This window comes from Oryctolagus cuniculus, chromosome 6 (assembly GCF_051225735.1).
Source record: "Oryctolagus cuniculus isolate XC-2025 breed Fujian yellow rabbit chromosome 6, ASM5122573v1, whole genome shotgun sequence".
Taxonomy (NCBI): domain Eukaryota; kingdom Metazoa; phylum Chordata; class Mammalia; order Lagomorpha; family Leporidae; genus Oryctolagus; species Oryctolagus cuniculus.
The window spans coordinates 99702942-99726071 of record NC_142872.1 but is presented as its reverse complement, the minus strand read 5'-3'; the positions used below and the strand labels follow the sequence as shown (position 1 = coordinate 99726071).

The following is a 23130-nucleotide window of genomic DNA, read 5'->3' as shown; positions in this document are numbered from 1 at the left end:
TGTCATAATGAAGGATTCTTAGTGTATGGTATTAACAACTCATCTCTTGATGTAAGTACGAAATAATGTAGTAATAAATCTTATCAAAATGTACTCATAAGAATTGAATTCTTGGATCTTCAAAACTAGCCTCTTGAAAAGAATATTTCCGTGAGGTAATGGTGTTCTTGGGTTACTTTCTGGGAGTAATTTAATGTGCCTCTGAGCTGTTGGACTCTGTACATAGGGGTGATGAATGTGGTGGGCCTAGCACACAGCCCTAGGAAAAAGTGGAATCAGTTCAGGATTCCTAGAGTTTGTGTTTTATTCTGTTGATGTTTGAATGTATTGGTTGATAATTACTTAGTAAAGAAATGTAAGAAGTATTAAATTGGTTGCCGTTTTCTGGAAAGTACTTAGCAGAATGCCTGTACATAATGAAGGCTGATTTCCTTCCATCTTGTCTGTCCCACTTTTGTAAAAGTGATATAATTCTGTGTAGGCTTGCATACATTCCACTTTTTATCTGTCAAATGCATTTAGCATATACAAAGTAACCAAAGAATGTATAGTTTATTCTTGAATAATTACATTTTGGCACTAGACATTTTTGGAAGAATATAAGCATTATGTATTTGAATATGGAAGTCTGATAATTATTAATTAGACAGTTTTCACATGAAACACACTGCAGATAACCTGCAGGCACAAGATATCTTGACCCTTATCATTGTATATTTGTTGCTTTCCTTTTACTTTTTTTAGCTTGCTAATGGATACTGGAACTCTTTTGTTGGTATGGAAAAGGTTATCATAGAGAGACCAGAGAGTTTAACTGATCAGAAGTGTGTAAGAATGCATAAAAGGTTTTCCTTAGACATAGAGTTAGCAGCAGTAAAGTTGTTGGAAGCGAGCTTAAAGCTTAACCAAACTGCTAACACTTTAGGAATTCTTCTGATCTACAGTGATACAAATTGAGAATTTGAAATAAAAATGTCTCCCTACACTTCAAGTAAAAGAAAAATGAGGTAAAGTCTCCTCTAAATGAAGAGTGGTGCTGCTTCCAGTTAGCAAAGAGTATCAGAGCTCCGAAATTTAGTAACTATTTCGTTTCTCTGCAGCTAGGGCTCACTGTGGGGTTCCTGGAGCCAGCTCAAAGCTGCTTAAATACATTTGGAAGAAGTTGGTCTGCTTAGGAATTGGTCATCCAGGTAATGAATCAATTACCTGAAAACTAATTTGAATTCATATATCATGGTGACATTGAGGTTAACTTCTCTTCTACTTAATCAGTTCCTGGAGCTAGAAAATGCTCTGAGAGCTGTCTGTCCAGTGAAGAATACCTTTGTTAGAAGTTTGCTGAGTTCTCTTGGGGTGGCATCATGTTGGGGAAGACAGGAATTTGAGATTGCCAGCACTGTCTATCTTGCTGGCATATTGTCTGACTGGGAACAGTTCATTTCACATCTTACTCTTCAGTATACTCTGTTAAGAATTACACATGTCAGTTTATAATGTCAAGAGCCTTCAGCTATGTCACATTTGTATAATTCTTAACCATCCTGGAATACCATCTGAAAAGGTGGCTTATTTGTGAAAAGCAGAATCATTATGAAGTGGCTCTATTCATTGTGTTTTCTTTGTTAAACTTTGCATTTCTTTAGAATTGTAATTTTGAAGATTACACTTCTTAGCCAACTATCATTTGGATAAATAGTATAAAATCAACTTGAGACTATAAGTACAAAAATTAAACGAAAGGAATCCAGAATTGGAAAAGGGAAAGGAGAGAGTTTTAATCTAGTATAGTTAGCACCTAACTATAAGTAGACAAAAAAGCGTTAATGTACATGTGCATTTAATTTTTCAAGAGGAAGATCTTTTTAAAAGATTACAGTCATAAGAAACTGCTAACAATTACTACTAAAGAACAGTTTAAATGGTTTTGCAAGTGATTGTGATTACATAGCCTGGTTCCTCAATTTATTTTCCTGGCCTGATTGCCTGCAGATTTAAAATATGGACCTAATTTTTTCATGCTTCTCAGGCTTTCTTCATTGTACTAAAATGCAAAGAAACTAGACGATTCTGTGTTTTACCCTTTGAATCACTGTCATAATTATATTGAAGTACAAGAACACATAACTCTGTAATGTGAGGTTTGTGTTAAATTTAGCATGGGGCAATTTTATGCTTGGCATACACATGAAAAGCTAGGTTTTTACAGATGAATGACTAACAAGTTTTTAAAAAGATCATGCATTTTAAAGATCTATTGACGGCTCATGGAAAACTTTGTAAAATATTTAGATACAGTTCAGTTGATAATATCTTTCTTTCATAGTCACATTCCATGTTTCTTATTAATACAGGGTTTTACTTAAAAACAGGTTCATTGTTTCTTTTTTTTTTTTTTTTTTTTTTTTTTTTTTTTTTTTTTTTTTTTTTTTTGACAGGCAGAGTGGACAGTGAGAGAGAGAGACAGAGAGAGAAAGGTCTTCCTTTGCCGTTGGTTCACCCTCCAATGGCCGCCGCTGCAGCCGGCGCACCGCACTGATCCGATGGCAGGAGCCAGGATCCAGGTGCTTTTCCTGGTCTCCCATGGGGTGCAGGGCCCAAGCACCTGGGCCATCCTCCACTGCACTCCCTGGCCATAGCAGAGAGCTGGCCTGGAAGAGGGGCAACCGGGACAGAATCCGGCGCCCCAACCGGGACTAGAACCCGGTGTGCCGGCGCCGCAAGGTGGAGGATTAGCCTATTGAGCCACGGCGCCGGCTCAGGTTCATTGTTTCTTAAAGGTGAACTCTAGCTTAATTCAAAATTGGACTAAGCTCAAAGTTATTCACTGGTATGTGCCGAATCCACCCACTAAAAGATTATTTGGAGGCATTTTTCACATAAATATTTTTCCATTAACCTTTTGAAAAGTTTTATTTAGCCCCTGTGAAATATGCTGGCTCTTCTAGGTTCATTACAGATAGCCCAAGACAAATCCTTTTGAGATGGGATAGAGTTATCATTGACCTTTTCAGGATCTTAATTGACTTGCCAGAAGTGTTAGCACTTGTGTCATGTGTATGAATTGTTGAACACCGTGCCTCCTGAAACTGAAGGCTGCACTGTTCCAATGCTGTGACGCTGGGACCGAGGGCAACATTTGCAGCCTCTGCTTTTTTCTCTTTCTTTCTTTTTTTATTTAAGGGAAGTGGTGTGAGGGCTATACTTTTAAGATAATACATTAATATATATTATTTCTTAAAATAGTGTTTTTTTTTTTTTTTTGACAGGCAGAGTAGATAGTGAGAGAGACAGAGAGAAAGGTCTTCCTTTGCCTTTGGTTCACCCTCCAATGGCCGCCGTGGCCGGCACGCTGTGGCCGGCGCACCATGCTGATCAGAAGGCAGGAGCCAGGTGCTTATCCAGGTCTCCCATGGGGTGCAGGGCCCAAGCACTTGGGCCATCCTCTACTGCACTCCCTGGCCACAGCAGAGAGCTGGCCTGGAAGTGGGGCAACCGGTCAGAATCCGGCGCCCCATCCGGGATTAGAACCCGGTGTGCCGGCACTGCAGGTGGAGGATTAGCCTAGTGAGCCACGGCGCTGGCCAAAATAGTGTTCTTTTAAAACAGTGATTTCTTTATTTATTTGAAAGAGTTATAGGCAGAGGGAGAGACAGAGAAGGAGAGCTTCCATCCACTGGTTCACTCCCCAAATGGCCATAATGGCCAGGGTTGGGCCAGGCTGAAGCCAGGAAGCTGGAGCTTCTTCCGGGTCTCCCACGTGGGTGCTGGGGCCCAAGCACTTGGGGCATCTTTTGCTTCTTTCCCAGGAGCATTAGCTGGGAGCTGAATTAGAAGTGGAGCAGCTGGGACTTGAACTGGTGCCCATATAGGATGTCAGGTGGCAAGTGGAGGCTTTACCTGCTATGCCACAACACCAGCCCTCTAAAAGAGTGCTTTCAGAGAGTTCCCTGAACTTGTGGGTCTCCCATAACAGAAACCATTTTGTAATGAGACAATTCAAATAGTTGGAACTAGTTGGATTTAAATATAAATTTAGTTTCATATGAATACATTTGAGTGATCATATTTATATTTAAATAGCTTAATTATTTATGTAGACGTAAGTACTGTGTTGCAAATGTAAAAGTGAGCGGGTTTGTAGGGGTTTGTAGTGATCTTACGTAGAGGATTGATGGGTTACTTGTGTGGTGCAGCCTGGAAGTGTTTGTTCGAAGTTGGATACCATGAATAGAGGGCTGCTCGGCTGGAGTGGTCAGGGGCAATAGCAACGTATTGCATATCTTCATTGCTGTCCATCTTAGACTGCAGATGCAAATGTTTTTCCTCACCTGAACAAACAAAGAGAGGTCCAAATGTTCCAGATAGCCTCTTCCTTTTATATTGGTGGCTGTGTGGGATTGGTGTGAAGTTATGACCTTCTTTTTTTTAAGACATTTTATTTATTTGAAGATCGGAGTTGGAGGGAGGAAGGGAGGGAGGGAGGGAGGGAGGGAGACAGTGAGGGAGAGAGAGAGAATCTTTTACTTCTGGTTCATTTCCCAAATGGCTGCAACAGGCAGGGCTAGGCCAGGCCAAAGCCAGAAACTTCATCCTGGTTTCCCACGTGGGTTCAGGGGCTCAAGCACTTGGGCTGTCCTCTGCTGCTTTTCCAGGTGCATTGGCAGGGTGTTGGATGGAAGTAGAGCAGTCGGGATTGGAACCGCTGCCCAAATGGATTGCAGGCATTTCAGGTGACAGCTTAACCCGTTTCACCACAGCATGGGCCCTAAGTTATTGCCTTTTAAAAACCACTGAATCTAGGAAAGTTAGAGGTGCTGTTAAGCTTTCTTCTGTTTTAATCATGCTGGTTATTGTTAAAGTCATAACTCATTTAAAGGATAAGTAATCTGAAAATAGAAGGCAAGCCTTATAGAGTAGCAGAGATAGCATATTTTTTCTGAAATATTCTCAGGAAATATTTAATGATTTTTAAGTTTTTATGATTTTTAAGTACTTGCCTGACATTTTTACACACAAGAAGAGATTTCAGATGAGTTTTTTTGAAAAAGTAAACCATGTGATTTACAGATGCATTTGTTCATCATACTGTGAGAGTGTGTTTAAGCATAAGAGCAGAGGGTGAAACCGTTAAGAAAAAGATAGATTTAGATACATAAAACTAAAAATGAATTCGGAGAACAGTATAAGAAAATAAAAACCTGAATGACAAACAGAAAGCATAAATTGTAGCATATATAGCAACTGGTTACAAAGAATACATACAGGTCAATTGAAAAAAAAAAAAAAAAGGCACCCTCCCCTCAATAGAATAATGACCAAAGGCATTCAGGAAACAGTTTCGAAGGAAAGACAATAAGTAGTGAAAAATTGTTCAACAATTAAGAAAGGTCAGACAAAATAAATGTGATATGATTTCGGATCCATAAAAATTGTCAGGGATTTAAAAAGAATTACACCTCTTGAGGAAGCCTGTCCTGACATGTTTGCTGGTAGGACTGGGAGTTACTTCTGCCTTTGTGAAGGGGGTTAGTCATAAGCACACAATGCTTAGGCCTACTTCTTTCTGAAGTGTCACTAAAACACTATGGAAAAATGGAAGAGATTAGTTTGCCATACTTAACACACACTGATTCTGTAATCAGAAAAAAAAATCTAGTATATTTAAAACACAGATACGCAAACTTTGGCCTGAAATACATACTCTGGATTTAAACATAAATATTGTATATCAGACAGCACAATTATCAGTCTATTAATATCTCTTGGGAAACCTTTCTGACTTTTTTTAAGCAAGAAGAGGAAATGTCAAGTCTGCCTGAAGTTTCATTTTCTAAAGTATAGAAATCTGGAAATCTTTATTCTAAGAGGTCTATGGGGATTAAAAGTATATACAGTTAGTATTTTCCAAAGTAGGACCAAGTCATAGTGATGAGAAACAAATTTCAGAAATTGAAAATTAAGAAGTACTCCATTGATTTTCTGTTATCAAAGACATATTGTATAATAAGTATAATGAGAACATAAGGGTAATTCTCATAATTATTCATTTATTTTTATCTAGAAAGGTGGCGTTTTATAAAATCTCAAAGTTAACAATTTACCAAGGAATGTTAAATTTTCCTGTTTTTTTTTTTAAAGAAAAAATTGGCAGTACTTGATGATGTACAGTGTTTTTAACCTTGTACCAGTTATAGGCATGATAGTAAAATAAATACCCACGAACCCAACACCTGTTGAAGAACTGGAACATGCCAGTGTGTTTACCTTCACCTTACCCCCTCATTCATAGTCTGCTGCTTACCATGCCTTCCCCAGAACACGGGCTCACCCTCTGTGGATTTTGCAAAGTTGCCCAGGCTCTATTCCTTATAGTTTTATTAAGTAAATATGAGCCTTTAACAGTATTTGTTTAGTTTTACTTTTTTTAACTTTAGGAAAAATAGCATCATATTATTTATTGTCTTCTTAGAACTTTCTTCTGCCCCATCATTGAAATTAAAGATTATTTTGTTACATATAGTGTTTCATCCATGCTGTGAATATTCCATAATGATATATCCTTTATCCTAATGGTTCACACTTGGGATATTTTTGATGTCCCAAATATTTTTAATATTATTATTATTATTATTTTAATATCTCATAGCTGAAATGCTTGGAATGTGTCAGATTTCAGATTTTTTTTAGGTTGAAGAATATTTGCATATACATAATGAGATATCTTGGGGATGATACACAAGTCCAAACACAAACTTTATTTCTGCTTAATATACATCTTATACACATAAAGATTAATTTTATACAGTATTCTTAGTGCACTTAATGTTTTGACTGCAACTTATTACCTCAGGTCAGGTATGAAATTTACCACTTGTGCTATTGTGTCAGTGCTCAAAAAGTTTTGGAGCCTTTCAGATTTGGGAGTATTTGGGTTAGATGTGTACAGTCTATACAAGCAATGTCATCATGAACACTTTTGAACTATTTACTGGCGGACAAATCTAAGAATTTCTGGGAATCCACTTTTGAGTGGAAAAGAAGCTCAGATGTGTAGGAAATTCTGGTAGTTTTGTAGTGGGAGAGCCCTTTAAAGCATACAGTTCTTATGGCCAGCAGTAGAAATCTTGTGTCACTTTTTTTTTACCTTTGATTTATTCTTGATAATGAATTTAATTGAAGTTGAGTTCAAATTCCATTATGTCATAGTCTTCTTTTAATTTTTTCTTTTCACTTGAAATTTAAATGAGAAAAAAATCAAGAAATGCAAAAAAATACAGCTCCCTGTACTTTCATCCTCATTAGAACAATTTCTGCCCTGACCTCCAGAGAACTTACGTTTGGGTACTTTCTTGTGTTTGTACACATGATAGGTCTTCAAAAAGTTCATGAAAAATGCATATTAAGAAGTATGTGTGGATTTCAAAAACTTTTTGTACCAAAATAAGCTTGCCTTTTAAAGCAATTTTCTACAAACTCTTTGAAATATCCTCATATTGTTCTAGAATCGTTCTTTATGTGTACAAGAAAATTCAAATAAGTATATAATCCCTTGACATTCCTGATAAGTGTGTTGCTTTGTGATTTTCTTTTGCCATTAAATGACATGAAGGTCCTTTCATCTTGAGAAATGTATATTATAGTAAAATAAACTTACCTTTTAATTCCATTTCTGCAAATACTTTTGAGGTATCTTGTGAATTTCTGTGTATGTGTCTGTCTAACTAGCTTCTGATTGATGGGTATATAGATCGTTTACAGTGTTATTCCATTATAAATAATACTGCTCTGTAAAAAACTCATACATGGGTCATTTAACATGTATACTAGTATGTCTTGGGGATAAATTCCTACAAGAGAGGATTACTAAGTTAAAGAATAAATGTTCTTTTAATTTTGATAGATGTTGCCAGATTACCTTCAAAAGACACTTTATATTTTATATTTATATTCCTACTGGCAATATATGGGATTTCCTGTTTTCTTGTAGCCTCAAGCAATATGGTATGCTAGAAAACTTTTGGATTTTTTGCCAATCCAATAATTGAAATTTAGTTTTCAGTATAATTTTATTTTGCATTTCTCCTATGAGACTGAGCATAGTCTTTGTGCATTTTTTAGCCATTTCTATACTATCAGTGATATAGTCATCTATTGACATATCATATCTAATTTTAGAATTGAATTGTTGGTCTATTTTTTTTAACTTGGTAGGATTCTGTATGAGCCTATATGTCGTTTTTTCTTTTTGCTGTATTTGAATGACCTCTTTTTTTATTTTTTGACAGGCAGAGTGGACAGTGAGAGAGAGAGAGACAGAGAGAAAGATCTTCCTTTGCTGTTGGTTCACCCTCCAATGGCCGCCGCAGCCGGCACACCGCGCTGATCTGAAGCCAGGAGCCAGGTGCTTTTCCTGGTCTCCCATGCGGGTGCAGGGCCCAAGCACTTGGGCCATCCTCCACTGCACTCCCTGGCCACAGCAGAGAGCTGGCCTGGAAGAGGGGCAACCGGTCAGAATCCGGTGCCCCGACCAGGACTAGAACCCGGTGTGCCGGCGCTGCAAGGCAGAGGATTAGCCTAGTGAGCCGCCGCACCAGCCTGAATGACCTCTTAAATAAGTTTTTCTTTTATAGTGTTTATAATCTTGGTATAATCAATACTTATTTTCCCATTCTGAGATTATAAAAAATTATTTTATTATATTCTGGAGTTTATCCAGTTTCATTTTTTTAAATTTTAATTCTTCGATCTATTGAGATTTATACTGAAAATATGAATCCAATTGTATTTCCACTAGATTAAAAATTCACTGTTACCATATACTGATTCTGTATTACTTATGTTTTATTCTGGATTTTCTATTTTATTCTTTTTTTTTAAAGATTATTTATTTTATTTGAGAGGTAGAGTTACAGACAGTGAGAGGGAGGGACAGAGAGAAAGGTTTTCCTTTTGTTGGTTCACTCTCCAAATGGCCGCAATGGTCGGAACTTCGCCAATCCAAAGCTAGGAGCCAGGCGCGTCTTCCTGGTCTCCCACGCAGGTGCAGGGGCCCAAGGACTTGGACCATCTTGTACTGCTTTCTCAGGCCATAGCAGGAAGCTGGATTGGAAGTGGAGTAATTGGAACTAGAACCGGTGCCCATATGGGATGCTGGTGCCGCAGGCAGAGGATTAACCTACTGTGCTGTGGCACTGGCCCCCTATTTTATTCTGTTCATCTGATTATTCATATACCATGCTTTTTTTTTAAAAACCAGTTTGCTGGTTTTTTTTTTTTTAAGATTTATATACTTATTTGAAAGAATTACAGAAGGAGAGGGAGGGGGATAGAGAGTGAGAGAGAGGGCAAGAGAGTGAGCAAGGAGAGATTGATCTTCCATCTACTGGTCACTCCCCAGATAGACACAGCAGCTGGGACTGGACCAGGCTGGAGCCAAGAGCCAGTAGCTTCATCCGGATCTCCCACGTGTATAGCAGAGAACCACAGACTTGGACCATCTTCTGTTGCTTTTCCTAGGCCTTTAGCAGGGAGCTGGAGTGAAAGTGCAGTAGCCAGGACACAAGTTGGTGCCCATATGGGGTGCTGGTACCTTAGGTGGCAGCTTTACCTGTTATGTCACAATGCCAGACCTCTTGTTGCAGTTTTAATCATTGAGTCTTCATTAAGTTTTCACATGAGTCACTTTAAATGTGAATGAAGATATGGTTGGTCTTTGATCCTCTTGCATATACTATATGGAGTACAAATAATTGAAAAATAAAAATCCCCTTGACATCATGAATAAGAGACAGAAGAGTTGTCAAAGCACTGACCATAGAGCACTGAAACAAGGAGTGAAAAACTGCGCTATGAAAGCTGTTAAGATTCAGGAATGCAGTGACAGTTTCCCTAAAACTTCTGTGTATGAGCACATCATTCATGCTTCCTTTATTCTAAGTGCTTACTGACTGCAGTATACTGTTTTAATGTTTCTGGTGATTTCTCTTTAAAAGATGATTTATTGATTTTATTTGAAAGGTAGTTACACACACATATAGAGGGGGGTGGAGAGAGAGAGAGAGAGATCTTCTATCTACTGGTTCACTCCCCAAATGCTGCAACAGTCGGGGTGGGGCCAGGCCAAATAGAATCAATTCCCACCAGAATTCTCATGTTGGTGACCAGGGTCCAGGTCCTTGGGCCAGAATTCACTGCTTTCTCAGACACATACAAGGGGCTGAATTGGAAGTGGAGCAGCAGGGACTCAAATCGGCACTGCAATATAGGATAAATGTGTCTTAAATGGTAGCTTGACCTGCTGTATTACAACATAATAAATAAAAATAGTTGTTTTTTATTTAAAAAATACATCAAGTCTCGGCATTGTGGCACAGCAGATTAAGCCACCACTTGGGACACTCTCATACCATACTGGAATGACATTTTTCAGTCCTGGTAACTGCTTCTGATCCCACTTCCTGCTACTGTGCCTGAGAAGGTGGCAGATGATGCCCCAAGGGTTTGGGCCTCTGCTACCCACATGGAAGACCCAGGTGGAGTTTTATATATATATATATATATATATATATATATATATATATATATATATAAAATATATCATAGTCCCTGACATTGCTGGTGCCTGATATTTGAACAGATGAAAGAAATACAGTGTGTTTTCCCTTTCTTTTCCACTGATACTCTTGTTGCTTAACAATGGGATACAATCTGAGAAATTTGTTAAATGGCTTTGTTCTTATGCAAACATTAGAAGTCTTGTGGGACCACCATGGTATATGCCTTCTGTGGATCACATGTTTTGTGGTCCATGTTTTGTGTGAATATAATAATTTGTATATTATAATTATACATCAATTAGCAACTCCCAGCCTGGTTGAAAGAGAATCCTAGACATTTAGCCATTATTAAGACCTCTAACTCTCAGCTTGGTGATGCTTGACTGAGTAGAGTAATGGGTGGGATTACTGATATTTCAACAGCCTTTTTTAAAAAAATATTTATTTTTATTTATTTGAAAGGCAGAGTTACAAAGAGGGATAGAGGGAGGGGCAGAAAGAGGGACATCTTCCACCCACTGGTTCACTCCCCAAATGGCCACAATGGTCAGGACTGAGGCAGGCTGAAAGCAGGAGCTAAGAGCTACCTATGGATCTGCCACCTAGGTGCCAAGAGCTTCTTCTGGGTCTCCCACCTAGGTGATGGGGGCCCAGGTACTTGGGCCACCTTCCACTGCTTTTCTCAAGCATATTATCAGGGAGCTGGATTGGAACTGGAGCAGCCATCAGTCATTAGACTCAAACTGGGGTCCATATGGGATGCCTGCTTCTTAGGTGGCGTCTTAACCCTCTACACCACAGTGTTGCTCCCCCACCCCCGATATTTCAACAACTTAATAGAAGTAAGTAATTTATTCTTAGTAGATTTCTTTGCTTTAGGTTAGAATTTTATTTGGATTCGTATTTCAGAAAGTTGTGAAATCTCAGGTTGTCCATCTTTGAAAGGTGATTAATTGATACTTAGTGAAATTTGTCTGACAGATCCATGAAACTTTGTGTGCATAGAAGAAAAACAATATATGGAGCCTTACATATGAAAGTTGGAGAATATCCAGCCTTTCATTTTGCAAACAGGAAAACTGAAACTAATGTGATTTTTATAATGTGTCCAAAGACATTCATTTAGTTGGAGGTAATGAAACTTGAACTTAGGTTTTCTGATTCCATGTTGTGTGCATTTGCCCCTACAGAATGCATTTATTTCTAGATAATATCACTTGCTGATCATTAAGGATAAAAGGCATTGTTTTAAAGAAATTCCACGGAAATTAAGTTTGCATATTTTTAAACGGATTTTTATATGTCATGTACCAGAATATTTTTGAATAAACACTTAGGATATTTTATAACATGGAAAATATCCAAACTGTTGTTTCAGATATCAGATTGATTTTTGGGTGGATTGTGTAAAAACACTAAATAGCTGAGAAACTATGTGAAATGTTTGTTTTAACCATTATTACATCAGTGGAACAGACATCTGCATTGCTTGATTTTTTTAAGACTTAAAAAACTTTAGTAATAGTCCATTTTTAAAAACACTCAACAGGCTGTTTGAGTGATGTTATTCAACTATATTCTTTTATTCCAAGCTTTCTGGTTTGTGTTAAGATGATTCATAGACTACTAGAACTGGAAGAGATTTTCAAGCTCCTCTAGTCTAATTCATTTCACAGGGTGTTTTTTTTTTTTTTTTTTTAAAGCGATAAAGAGGCTATCTGCTGGTCCAACTCAAGCCCAGATAGCTGAACCCCAGTCTGTTTCATTTGCTACTGTTACTATTGTGATCTTTATTTTGTCATGTTTTCTGTAATTATAGAATGTCAGACTTTTTTTTCTTCCTTCTCTAGTTAAAAGTTTAACTAAATATTTTTTGTTGGGATAAAAAACACATGAGATGTACTCTCAGTAAATTTTTCAGTGAACAGTACAGTACTGTTAAGTATAAGCACCATGATGTACAGCAGAGCTCCAGAACTTTTTCATCTTGCATGACTGAAACTTTACCCATTGCCCGGTAACTTCCCGGTTCCCTCTCCCCCTAGCCCATGGTAACCTATATTCTGCTTTCTGATTCTCTGGGTTTAACCAATTTAGGTTCCTCCTGTAAGTGGAATGATGCACTATTTGTTGATCTGTAACTGGCTTATTTCACTTTGCATAAAGTCCTCAAGGTTCATCCATGTAACATGTGACAGGATTTCCTTTATTCTTCAACTCTCCCTACTCCTAAAAAAAAAAAAAAAAGAACCACACTATTTTATTACACTGTGAGTGTACTAAGACTATTGGAAAGTTGAAGTGGGAGTAGGGGTACAACACTGGAGAACCTTTGGGGGATAGGGAAAGGATTTCCTTATGTTTATGACTAGTAATATTCTGTCGTGTGTACAGTTACCACTGTTTCTTTTTCTGTCCATCCATCCATCAGTGGACCTGTAGATTGTTTCTATCTCTTGGTTATTGTAAGTAAGGCCACTATAATTATGACAGTGTGCATATCTTTTTGGGATCTTATTTTCAGTTCTTTTTGGAGAAAGAAGTGGACTTTCAGGAACATATGGTAGTTCTAGTTTTGATTTTTTTTAGGAACTTTGTACTGCTTTTCATGGTGGCTGCATCATGATACATTCCCTCAGTTGTTAAAATTTCTGCACATTCTTGTCAGCCCTTGTTATTTTCTATTTTCTTTCTTTTTTTTTTAATGATCATCTTGCCAGGTATAAAGTGATATCTTAATGTGGTTTTAAGTTGCATTTCCCTATGATTAGTGCTGAATGAGTGCTTTTTCATATACTCATTGGCCATTTGTATATCTTCTTTGGAGAAATATTTATTTAAGCTTTCCTCATTTTTAAATTGTCTTTTATTGCTATTGACTTGTAGATGTTATTTATATATTTTAAAGGTTAACCCCTGTTTCAGATGTGTACTTTGCAAATATTTTCTTCCATTCTGGAGGTTGCGTTTTTACTTTGTTGTTTTCTTTGCTGTGTGGAAGCTTTTGTAGTTTGATATCTTACTTATTTTTGATTTTGTTACCTGCATTTTTGGGGTCATGACTAAGAAGTCACTACGAAGACAGTATTATGAAGCTTGTCCCTATGTTTCTTCTAGGATTTTTATAATTTCAGATCTTATGTTTAAGTCTAATCCATTTTGAGTTATTTTTTATGTATGGCATAAGATAAGTACTTGGGTTTATTCTTTTGCATGAGGGTATCTAGTTTTCACAATGCCCTTTGTTGAAGTCCTTTCCCTGTTTTTTTAGTCTTGGTACTCATATCGAAGATCATATACTTCCATTTCTTTAGGATTGGTTTCTTTGGGGTATGTTTCCCTGTTTCTTTATGTGTCTCATAACTTTGTGTTGGGAAGTACATACTTGAAAAAAAAAACAGCACCTCTCCAGTCTTGATGGAATAGCTTTGTACAGGGAAGACTCTGACCAGTCAGCTTGAATAAGATACTGGGGTTTTTGGAACCCTAAAAGAGGTGTAACTTCTTACAGGGGCTTGTCAGTTTCTTTTTCAGGAGTTGGGAATCTGCTTGCCCTTGGAGTCTGCAATAATGCCCTTCTCTAACAGCGAGCTGCTCTGTCTCCCCCTTCCTCAGCAGCCAGTTGGCCATCCAAAGTATGCAGGCTCCTTGTCAGCACCCCAGTTCAGGCCTTCTGGCAATCCTATAAAGAGCCAGACTGTAAGATGCACATTTCATTCCTCTGCCTTCCTCCTGAAGGAAAACCTCAGTTATGTGCCTTATCTGGATCATGCTAAGCTCTGCTAGTCACAGCAGACAGCCCCACTCTTAGTTTTCAGCAACTCCTGGGCATCCAGATTACGGCAGTTCTGTCCACTGCTCCTAGAAAAGTGTGACAAAAACCAGTGCCGGTGGGTTGTGGTGCAGGGAGTTGAGCCGCTGCTTGGGATGCTCGCATCCCATATAGAGTACTAGTTCAAGTCCTGGCCGCTCCACTTTGGGTCCAGCTTCCCAGTCTGTAGTTTATATTTTCATCTTCTTAAGGGTCTTTTACACAGAAAGTTTTTCATTTTGTTGGGATATTATTTATTTATTTTTGTTTTTATAAATGTGCTTTTAGTGTCAAATCTAAGAATTCTTTGCCTAGTCCTGGATCCCAAATAGGCTCTGTTTTTTTTTCCCCCTAGTAATTTTATATTTTGTGTTTAAGTTACAGCTCCTTTTTGAGATAATAGTTGTATAAAATGTGAGACTTAGGTTGAATTCACTTTTTTTTTTTTGCTTGTGAAAATCCATCTGCTTCAGGAACACATGTTGAAAAGGCTGTCTTTCCTCCATTGAATTAGTTTGCTTTTTCCAGAAATCACCTGCCATATTCATATGGGTTTAATTCTGAGTTCTCTATTCCTTACCACTGATCTATGTGATTAGCATTTTTGCCAAAACCAGTTTTGATTCCCATAGCTGTATGATGAGTCTTTTTTTATTTTTAAAGATTTTATTTATTTATTTGAGAGGCAGAATTACAGAGAGAGGGACAGGTAGAGAGAAAGGTCTTCCATCTGCTAATTCACTCCCATAATGGCTGCAGTGGCCAGAGCTGTATCAGTCTGAAGCCAGGAGCCTTTTCAAAGTCTCCCACATGGGTGCAGGGGTGCAGAGGCCCAAGCACTTGGGCCATCCTCTGCTGCTTTCCCAGGCACATTAGCAGGGAGCTGGATCAGAAGTGGAGCAGCTAGAACATGAATCAGCGCCCATATAGAATGCTGGCACCACAGATGGAAGCTTAGCCTTTGTGGCCACAGTGCCAGCCCCATGATGAGTCTTGAAACTGGAGAAATGATGCTGCTCACTTTGTTCTTTGTTCAAAATTATTTTGGTTATTCTTCCTCTGCTGTTCCACATAAATTTTAAAGTAATTTTGTCCCTACAAAAAATATTCTGGGAGTTTGATAGGTATTGTGTTAAAATTATGTATCCGTTTGGGGAGAGTTGACATCTGCTTTTTTTTTTTTAAAGAAAGATTTATTTATTTATTTGAAAGGCAGAGTTAGAAAGAGGCAGAGGCAGAGAGAGAGAGAAAGAGTTCTTCCTTCTGCTGGTTCACTCCCCAAATGGCAGCAAAGGTCAAAGCTGGACTGATCCAAAGCCAGGAGCCAGGAGCTTCTTTCTGATCTCCCAGGAGGGCTCACCGACCCAAGGACCTGGGCCATCCTCTACTGCTTTGCCAGGCCACAGCAGAGAGCTGGATCAGAAGTGGAGCAGCCTGGACCCAAACCAGTGCCCACAAGGGATGCTGGTACTGGAGACGACAGCTTTACCCACTAAGCCACAGCATTGGCCACGACATCTTCTGTTGCCAGCTTTTCCTTGCTGCTGTGTGTTTTGTCACATTTTCCTGTTTCTTTGCGTGTTCCAAAATGGTATGTTGGAGACTGGACATTTTGGGTAATATGTTCTAACAGCTCTGGATACTGATTCCTTCCCATCTTCTGGGCTTATCTTTGTGGTTTATTTGGCTACACTGCTTTGTGAATTTTTTTTTGTTTGTTTTACAGTGTGAAGCCTCTGATATTGCTTCCAGAGGGCACACTCCTTTTATTATTTATTTATTTTTAATTTGTTTGAGAGAGAGACACAGAGAGGGAAACAGACAGAAAGCAGGTTCCCATCCACTGGTTCATTTTCCAGATGCCACTGTGGCTGGAATGGGGTTGAGGCAAAGCGAGGACCTGGGAATCCAATCTAGGTTTTCACGTGGATGGCAGGGACTTCACAACCTGGGACACCACCTGCTGTTCCCCAGGGTGTGCATTAGCAGGTAGTTGGAACCAGGACTCTGATACGGAGTGCGAGTGTCCCAAACATTGTCTTAACCACAGTGCCACATGCCTGGCTCATGTTGCATTTTTGAGCATGCTCATCACTGGGGATGACAGTGGGTTTAGTAGGGCTCTCGATTACTGTCTGTTTCTGATCTCTGCTAAACTTTCTGCTCCTGTTATTATCACACTCAGCAGGCTCCATTAATTGCTGACCAATTGCTCTCTTGTTTTTATGAGACAGTCTGATAGAATTAAGTGGCTGTTGAGGTTGTTTCTTTGTGGTTTATTCTGACCCCAAGAAAACTAGCTGGTTTATGCTGTAGCTTATTGTTTCCATGAAATTATTAGGTTCCTGTGGATTACTTACTACCAAATTCTTCATGTTTCCAGGAGTGCCCTCAGGCTTGAACTTGCCCACATTCTGTGTCAAATGAACCCAGTGTCCTTTGGATGGTTTTTATGGATGAATGGTCTGTTCCTCTGGAGAAATGGAGATTTAGCATAGTGGCCCACTGCCCTTGATGACACTCCTTCCTGTTTTATGAGCATGAGCTTCGTTGGTGAGGTAGTCTTTGCTGTTCTTGGTTTAGCTTTTCTGTTGTGAAACCACATTCCCCAGGAACCATACAGCAGGATTTGGTGTCTTCAGCTTTGAGATGGGAAAAGTGAGAAATTTGGCCACTACTGTTTCCAGTGAAATTTCATATTCCTTGATGGCAGGTTGAAGAAACAGAGAGCTTCATCTTTTTAGCCACCGTAGGGATGAAATTGGCTAGCTTTATTAATAATGTTCCTTCCATTTAAGCTGCAACTGGTCTGAATGGGATCCTTCAGTAAACAAGGTGAATGGCTTAATCAGGGATTCCTCATGTTGGAGCTTCTGTTGAAAAGTTCTTGAATTCTTTGGAACACCTTTTGTAGCTCCCCTGTCTAGCACAGTGTGTGTCAGGGCCTTTTAAAGCTTCATACAAAGGCTTGGAATCCAAATCCTGGAATCCATATTCCACAGAATCCTGCCATTCCCAGATATGTTCTTACCAGCTTTTTAGTCTGTGGTGAGCCTATACATAGAATAGCTTCTTTCCTCTTGACTGAAAGAACATGCTTTCCTGGGGTTAGAATACATTCCAAGTAATTACCTCTTATTTAGAAACCTGAGCTTTTGTTGGGGAAATTCTGCATCCTCACTTTCCCAGATTCTGGGTTTAATGGATGCAGAAGAAATTAACCTTCAGGTAAAGGCTTAACACACAATAAAATGCATTGAAACAACTGTCTCATTAGTAGTCCTTGAGGCCTTTAACCATTCTGTACTTTCCATTTGGCCTTAAAGCATATGAGATAGGAATATCACAGGGAGACATGTATCCAAGAGTCCATGTTTGAGACACTTAATTAACTTTAAAGAAATACCTATGAATAGCAAATCCCTTACAAGCATTTAGACATAACTAAAACTTATGCGACATAATATCTGTTACTTAGCACCCTAAAACAAAGCGGCGGCCATTGGAGGGTGAACCAACGGCAAAGGAAGACCTTTCTCTCTCTGTCTCTCTCTCTCACTGTCCACTCTGCCTGTCAAAAAAATAAATAAAAATCCTCATTTAAAAAAAAAAACAAATCTTTGAGAACATGTTTTACCATTAATTGTAATACTGTAACACTTTTAGGACAAAGGTCCTGCATGGGAAGTTAGTACACAGTGACTCCTGTTGTTAATTTAGCAATTAACACTCATATATATGATGTCAGTGATCACCCAAGGCTCTTGACATGAATTGCCTAGACTATGGAAGCCTTTTGAATCCACAAACTACATCAGTACTTAGACAAGGCCATAAGTAAAGTGGAAGTTCTCTTGCCCTTTCAGAGAAAAGTACATCCTTCTTTGATGACCACATCTTTCCACTGGTTTCTCACCTATAGAGGTCCTTCATGTAGGAATACTTTTTATACTGATGACCTGGTTTTCTATGCCTGCAATGCTCTCGTTTGCTTTTCAGCCAGATCAAAATGCCTTTAGGCCTGACTCTGAGGTCAGATTGTTGCTTAAAGCAGTTACCATTCTATGAGTCTGCTCTGTGGACTGCTTTCCATGTTGGAGCGTTTATTTCTCTTTAATCATATCTATTATTATTATTATTATTAAACACTTAATCCTATCTATAAGATCACCTTAACACTTAATATGCTATTTTTACCATCCAACTCAAGGGGATTTGGGATCCCATGGCAAGTTTTTAAATTGTACCCTTAGAGGCAAGTCTGTAGGAATGTATATACAACTATACAGCTTTACAGTTTCTTTGTAGGACTTGAGAAGATAAAAACAGAGTTCTTTGTGAGCTTAATTATCCTTAAGCATGTGACTTAGATACTTTACATTAGCCACAATCTTGACACCTTAGAGTCTCCATTTGTTTACCAAATGGGGTCCATTATTTTACTAGCCCACTGGATTTTTTAAAAAATTTTTCTCCTTTTTATCATTATTATTAGTCTGAGAAATGCCATCCTAGACTGCCAGTCACTCCTGGGGTTTCGAATCTCAGGAGGTCAAAAGAATACCACCTGGTCCGAGATGAAATCTCAGAAGTCCTACCATACCTGAGACACTGAACCTCACAGGCTAAGAGAGTCAGTGTAAAGTCAAAACAACTATTCAAAATTAAAAAAATTAATCAAAATCAGTATTAAGGCTGTAATCAGCGTGCAACCAAAATAATAAGCTAAAGTAAAATCCCAGCATTAAAGCTGAACAGTGTGAAGCCAAAACAAAAAGCTAAAATAATAAACTAGTGTTAAAGCCAAAATAACAAACTATAATTTTAAAAAGAACCCATGATTAAAGTCACTGTTTGGCCGGTGCCGCGGCTCACTAGGCTAATCCTCCGCCTAGCGGCGCCAGCACACCGGGTTCTAGTCCCGGTTGGGGCGCCAGATTCTGTCCCACTTGCCCCTCTTCCATGCCAGCTCTATGCTACGGCCCAGGCGTGCAGTGGAGGATGGCCCAAGTCCTTGGGTCCTGCACCCCATGGGAGACCAGGAGAAGCACCTGGCTTCTGCCTTCAGATCAGTGCGGTGCGCCGGCCGTAGTGCGCCGGCCGCGGTGGCCATTGGAGGGTGAACCAACGGCAAAGGAAGACCTTTCTCTTTGTCTCTCTCTCTCTCTCGCTGTCCACTCTGCCTGTAAAACAAAACAAAACAAAACAAAAAAGTCACTGTTTATCAGGCATGTGGAAGACCATGGGGCCACCAACTTGGGGTAGAGTCTGTCGCCCATCTTCCTGTAAGGGTGGAAGGTACCATGGGGGCCACCATCTTGGTGACCTTGTATCCTTCATGGGGGCTGACTCTTGGCAACTTTGTGTTTTTGATGGAGGCCGCCATCTTGGGATGGAATTTCCACCCCCACAACAGGAGGTGCTCTGGCAAGTTTAATGCTCTGCCTTCCTGATGCTATTAGGTTACTAGGCAACCAAACCAGCTCCCCAGCCAGAAGCTACCAATTGAAAGTACACCTGATTTGCAAATCAAAGATACCAGGCAAACCAGAATTTTCAGTACTGTTTAAACCCATCCATAAAACAAAAAAATTTGTAAGTTTTAAAACACATTAAGAATAATTTGGGGGCCAATGCCACGGCTCACTTGGTTAATCCTCCACCTGCGGCGCCGGCACCCCGGGTTCTAGTCCCGGTTGGGGCACCAGATTCTGTCCCGGTTGCTTCACTTCCAGTCCAGCTCTCTGCTGTGGCCCAGGAAGGCAGTGGAGGATGGCCCAAGTGCTTGGGCCCTGCACCCGTATGGGAGACCAGGAAGAAGCACCTGGCTCCTGGCTTCGGATTGGTGTAGCACGCTGGCCGCAGTGCACCAGCCATAGTGGCCATTTGTGGGGTGAACCAATGGAAGGAAGATCTTTATCTCTGTTTCTCTCTTTCTCACTGTCTAACTCTGACTGTCCAAAAAAAAAGAATAATTTGGAAATCTGTATCTCGATGGACTTTCACAAACTGGCTCTCTGTGAAAATCTTTCTGGCACCATTTTGCCCAAACTTTATTAGCACTAATATCACAATAACAGTGAGAAACAATGAAAGGAAAAACCAATCTTTGCATTTCCCAAAAACTACAAGCACTAAGAGAAACCAAAAAGCCACCTAAGCTCTGTAGCAAAAATGCTGAGCATTCGCTAAAGGGGCAAAACTGCATGTTGTTTTGAATGAAAGGGCTGGCCAGAGCTGCAGGCAGGCAGAGCCACTTGGGGCAGCCGCTCCAACTCTGGCAGCCATTGGAGCTGAGCACAGGCCTCCTGCCAGAGACAAAAGAGGATAGCAGGGCCCACCCATCCTGTGCACTCTGCCCAGCACCCACTGGTGGGGACCCTGAGCTCTGAGTGGTGCTGCGCGGTATGTGCAGAGGCGCAGCAGGAAGTTGGTCCCACATGGTGTTTGTGCCACAGGCGACAGTGGTGGCTGCTGTGGGAGAGGCTGAGTGTGCACACAAAGGCGGCAGGGATGCCAGGGGCTGCTACCTGCTGCTGTGACAATGGCAGCAATGAGAACAAGTGCACACTGTTTCTCTGTGGCTGCAGGAGGGCCCCAGTGCACGTGCGTGGAGGTGGCGGGGATGCCAGGGACCTCTGCTGAGACAACAGCAGCAGTGGGAGGCGGAAGCAATGGCGGCAGCTGCTGGGCTCCTGGGTCTTGCTGGGGCAGCTCCTCCTGTCTGCTGATCTGTCGCCTCTGTGTCAGCCTCTGCCTCTCCCTCAAAAGCACACTGCGGCAGCACCTGCTGCAAGGCCAGAGGCGAGTATGCCCCGCCTGAGCAGGCCAGTGGCGTCAGCAGGAGGTGTGCCGAGCGCAGGCCACAGGCGGCGGTGGGGACAGCATCAGCAACTCTGGGTCCCATCTCGTTGGTGTCCACCTCCTCCCCTCTTGCAGGAGCTCACCCACCATGGCAGCAGGGGCTGAGCACGGCTGTGGTGGCAGTGTTGAGTGGGGAGTGAGGTGCGCAGCACTGGTGGCAGCGGTACCTGGTGGCACCCCGTCTGTTCCGGAGTCAGAAACCACCTCCTGCCAAGCTGCGCTGAGCCTGCCCGGCCATGATAGGCCACTCAGTGCTACAACCTGGTTCCTCATTTTGAGGGAAGCTGCAAATCCTGAGAGGAGGGGGATGTGGAGCAAAAAGATAAGCAGAGTCAGAAGCCATTGCTTACTATGTTGCTGCATTTTAAATCCATTAAGCAAATATTAATACATGGTCCCTTCATTTGGGGTCCCTTTGTGGTTGCCAATTGAAAGTGGAGGCCTTCACTCAAAATTTTATTAATTATTTTAAGATTAATATTTTCAAGGGTTCTTGCCATATATTTAGATACAAATTCTAAATATTGGCTGCTTATAAATAGACAACATGGTAAGTTTTTAGGATTTATTCAGTGAGAGAAATACACATGAACATGAAGGCTTTATTTAGGGGAGAAAGAACTCTAGAAACATAAGGTGGGTCCATACCAGGCAGAAAGCAGGCTGGGAGCCATGTGGAGCAAGTGTGCAGTTAGGTTCAGCCACAGGTAGCTTAGCTTGGGCAGGAAAGCAGAGAGCAGGCGCCAGAGACTGCATGCCTGGAGGCATGGAACAACAAAGGCAGGGCCCACCATGCTCCAGGCCTTTTATTCACTTCCAAAGGTTACATAGTCTGGCAGGTGGGCATACAGGTGAGGTCAGGGAGGGGCAGGGTGAAGACAAGTTCTCCAGCTCACAAATCTAATCAGTTTAATCCTATTTGCCTGCCTATATCAGGGCAGAGGGAGGAGGTTGTAGTTCAAATGCTAGAGGTCCTCACCAAGAGTAATTAGGGTTTCTTGAGTAGATATGCAATGCCTTCTGATGTGAAATGTAAAGCTAGACTAACTCTTGTCAGTTAAGGGTACAGTACTCCACAATACTGCTCTAACTTTGATACCAGCTGCAAGCTGGAAGTTTCCAGAGCCACCCTCATTTGTCCTTCTTTGATTTACTTTTTCTTTCCCCATTTGAAAGGCAGAGGAATAGAAGGAGGGAGAGGAAGGGGAAGGAGAGGAGATAGTGAGGGAGAGAAATCTTCCATCTGCTTGTTCACTTTCCAAATAGCCACAATAGCCAGGTCTGGGCCAGGCTTGCAGCCAGGAGCCAGGAACTCTGTTTCACCTCTCTCACATGTATGAAGGGGCCCAAATACTTGGCTAATCCTCCACTGCTTTTCCAGGTGCATTAGCAGGAAGCTGGACTGGAAGTAGGGCAGCAGGTACTGGAACTGGCCCTCTGATATAGGATGCCAGCATCCCAAGCAGTGGCTTAACCCACTGTACTACAGTGCTGTCCCGTCACCCTCACTTCTGAACAGCTGGCTACAAATTGTGGGTTCCTGCTAACCCATGAGGTTTGAGAGTTTTCCACAATGACTCACAACTCTCAAAAGTGTTATACTCAAAATTACAGGTTTACAACAAACAGGATACAAGTCAGAAGCAGCCAAAAGAAGAGACAGGTAGACTGAGATCAGAGGTGGTGCAGATGTGAATCTTCTTGGGTCTGCTTCCTTTGGATTCAGGGCATATTCTCTTGCTGGCACATGGATGTGAACACTGTAATGATGCACAGAGTAATGCTAGCTAGAGAAGCTCACTTCTGCTTCTAGAGTTGTCAGAGTCTTTATTGAAGTTTCATTGTGTTGGCATCATTGACTAAATAATTGGCCATGAAATTGATACCATTCTAAAGCTG

General features: G+C 40.6%; 1 protein-coding gene across 50 annotated transcripts in view; it reads left to right on the top strand.

The window, feature by feature from the left end:
* The window catches only part of STAU2 (staufen double-stranded RNA binding protein 2), a 368761-nt gene that overhangs the window by 193590 nt on the left and 152041 nt on the right, over positions 1-23130 (top strand). For 24 of the 50 annotated variants that reach the window (XM_070075198.2, XM_070075185.2, XM_070075201.2 and 21 more), the window contains one exon: positions 1101-1190. The exons of the other annotated variants lie outside the window; for them this stretch is intronic. In XM_070075198.2, coding sequence (XP_069931299.1) covers positions 1101-1190 — 90 coding nt within the window. The remainder of the gene's footprint in view (positions 1-1100; positions 1191-23130) is intronic. 50 annotated transcript variants of the gene reach the window in all.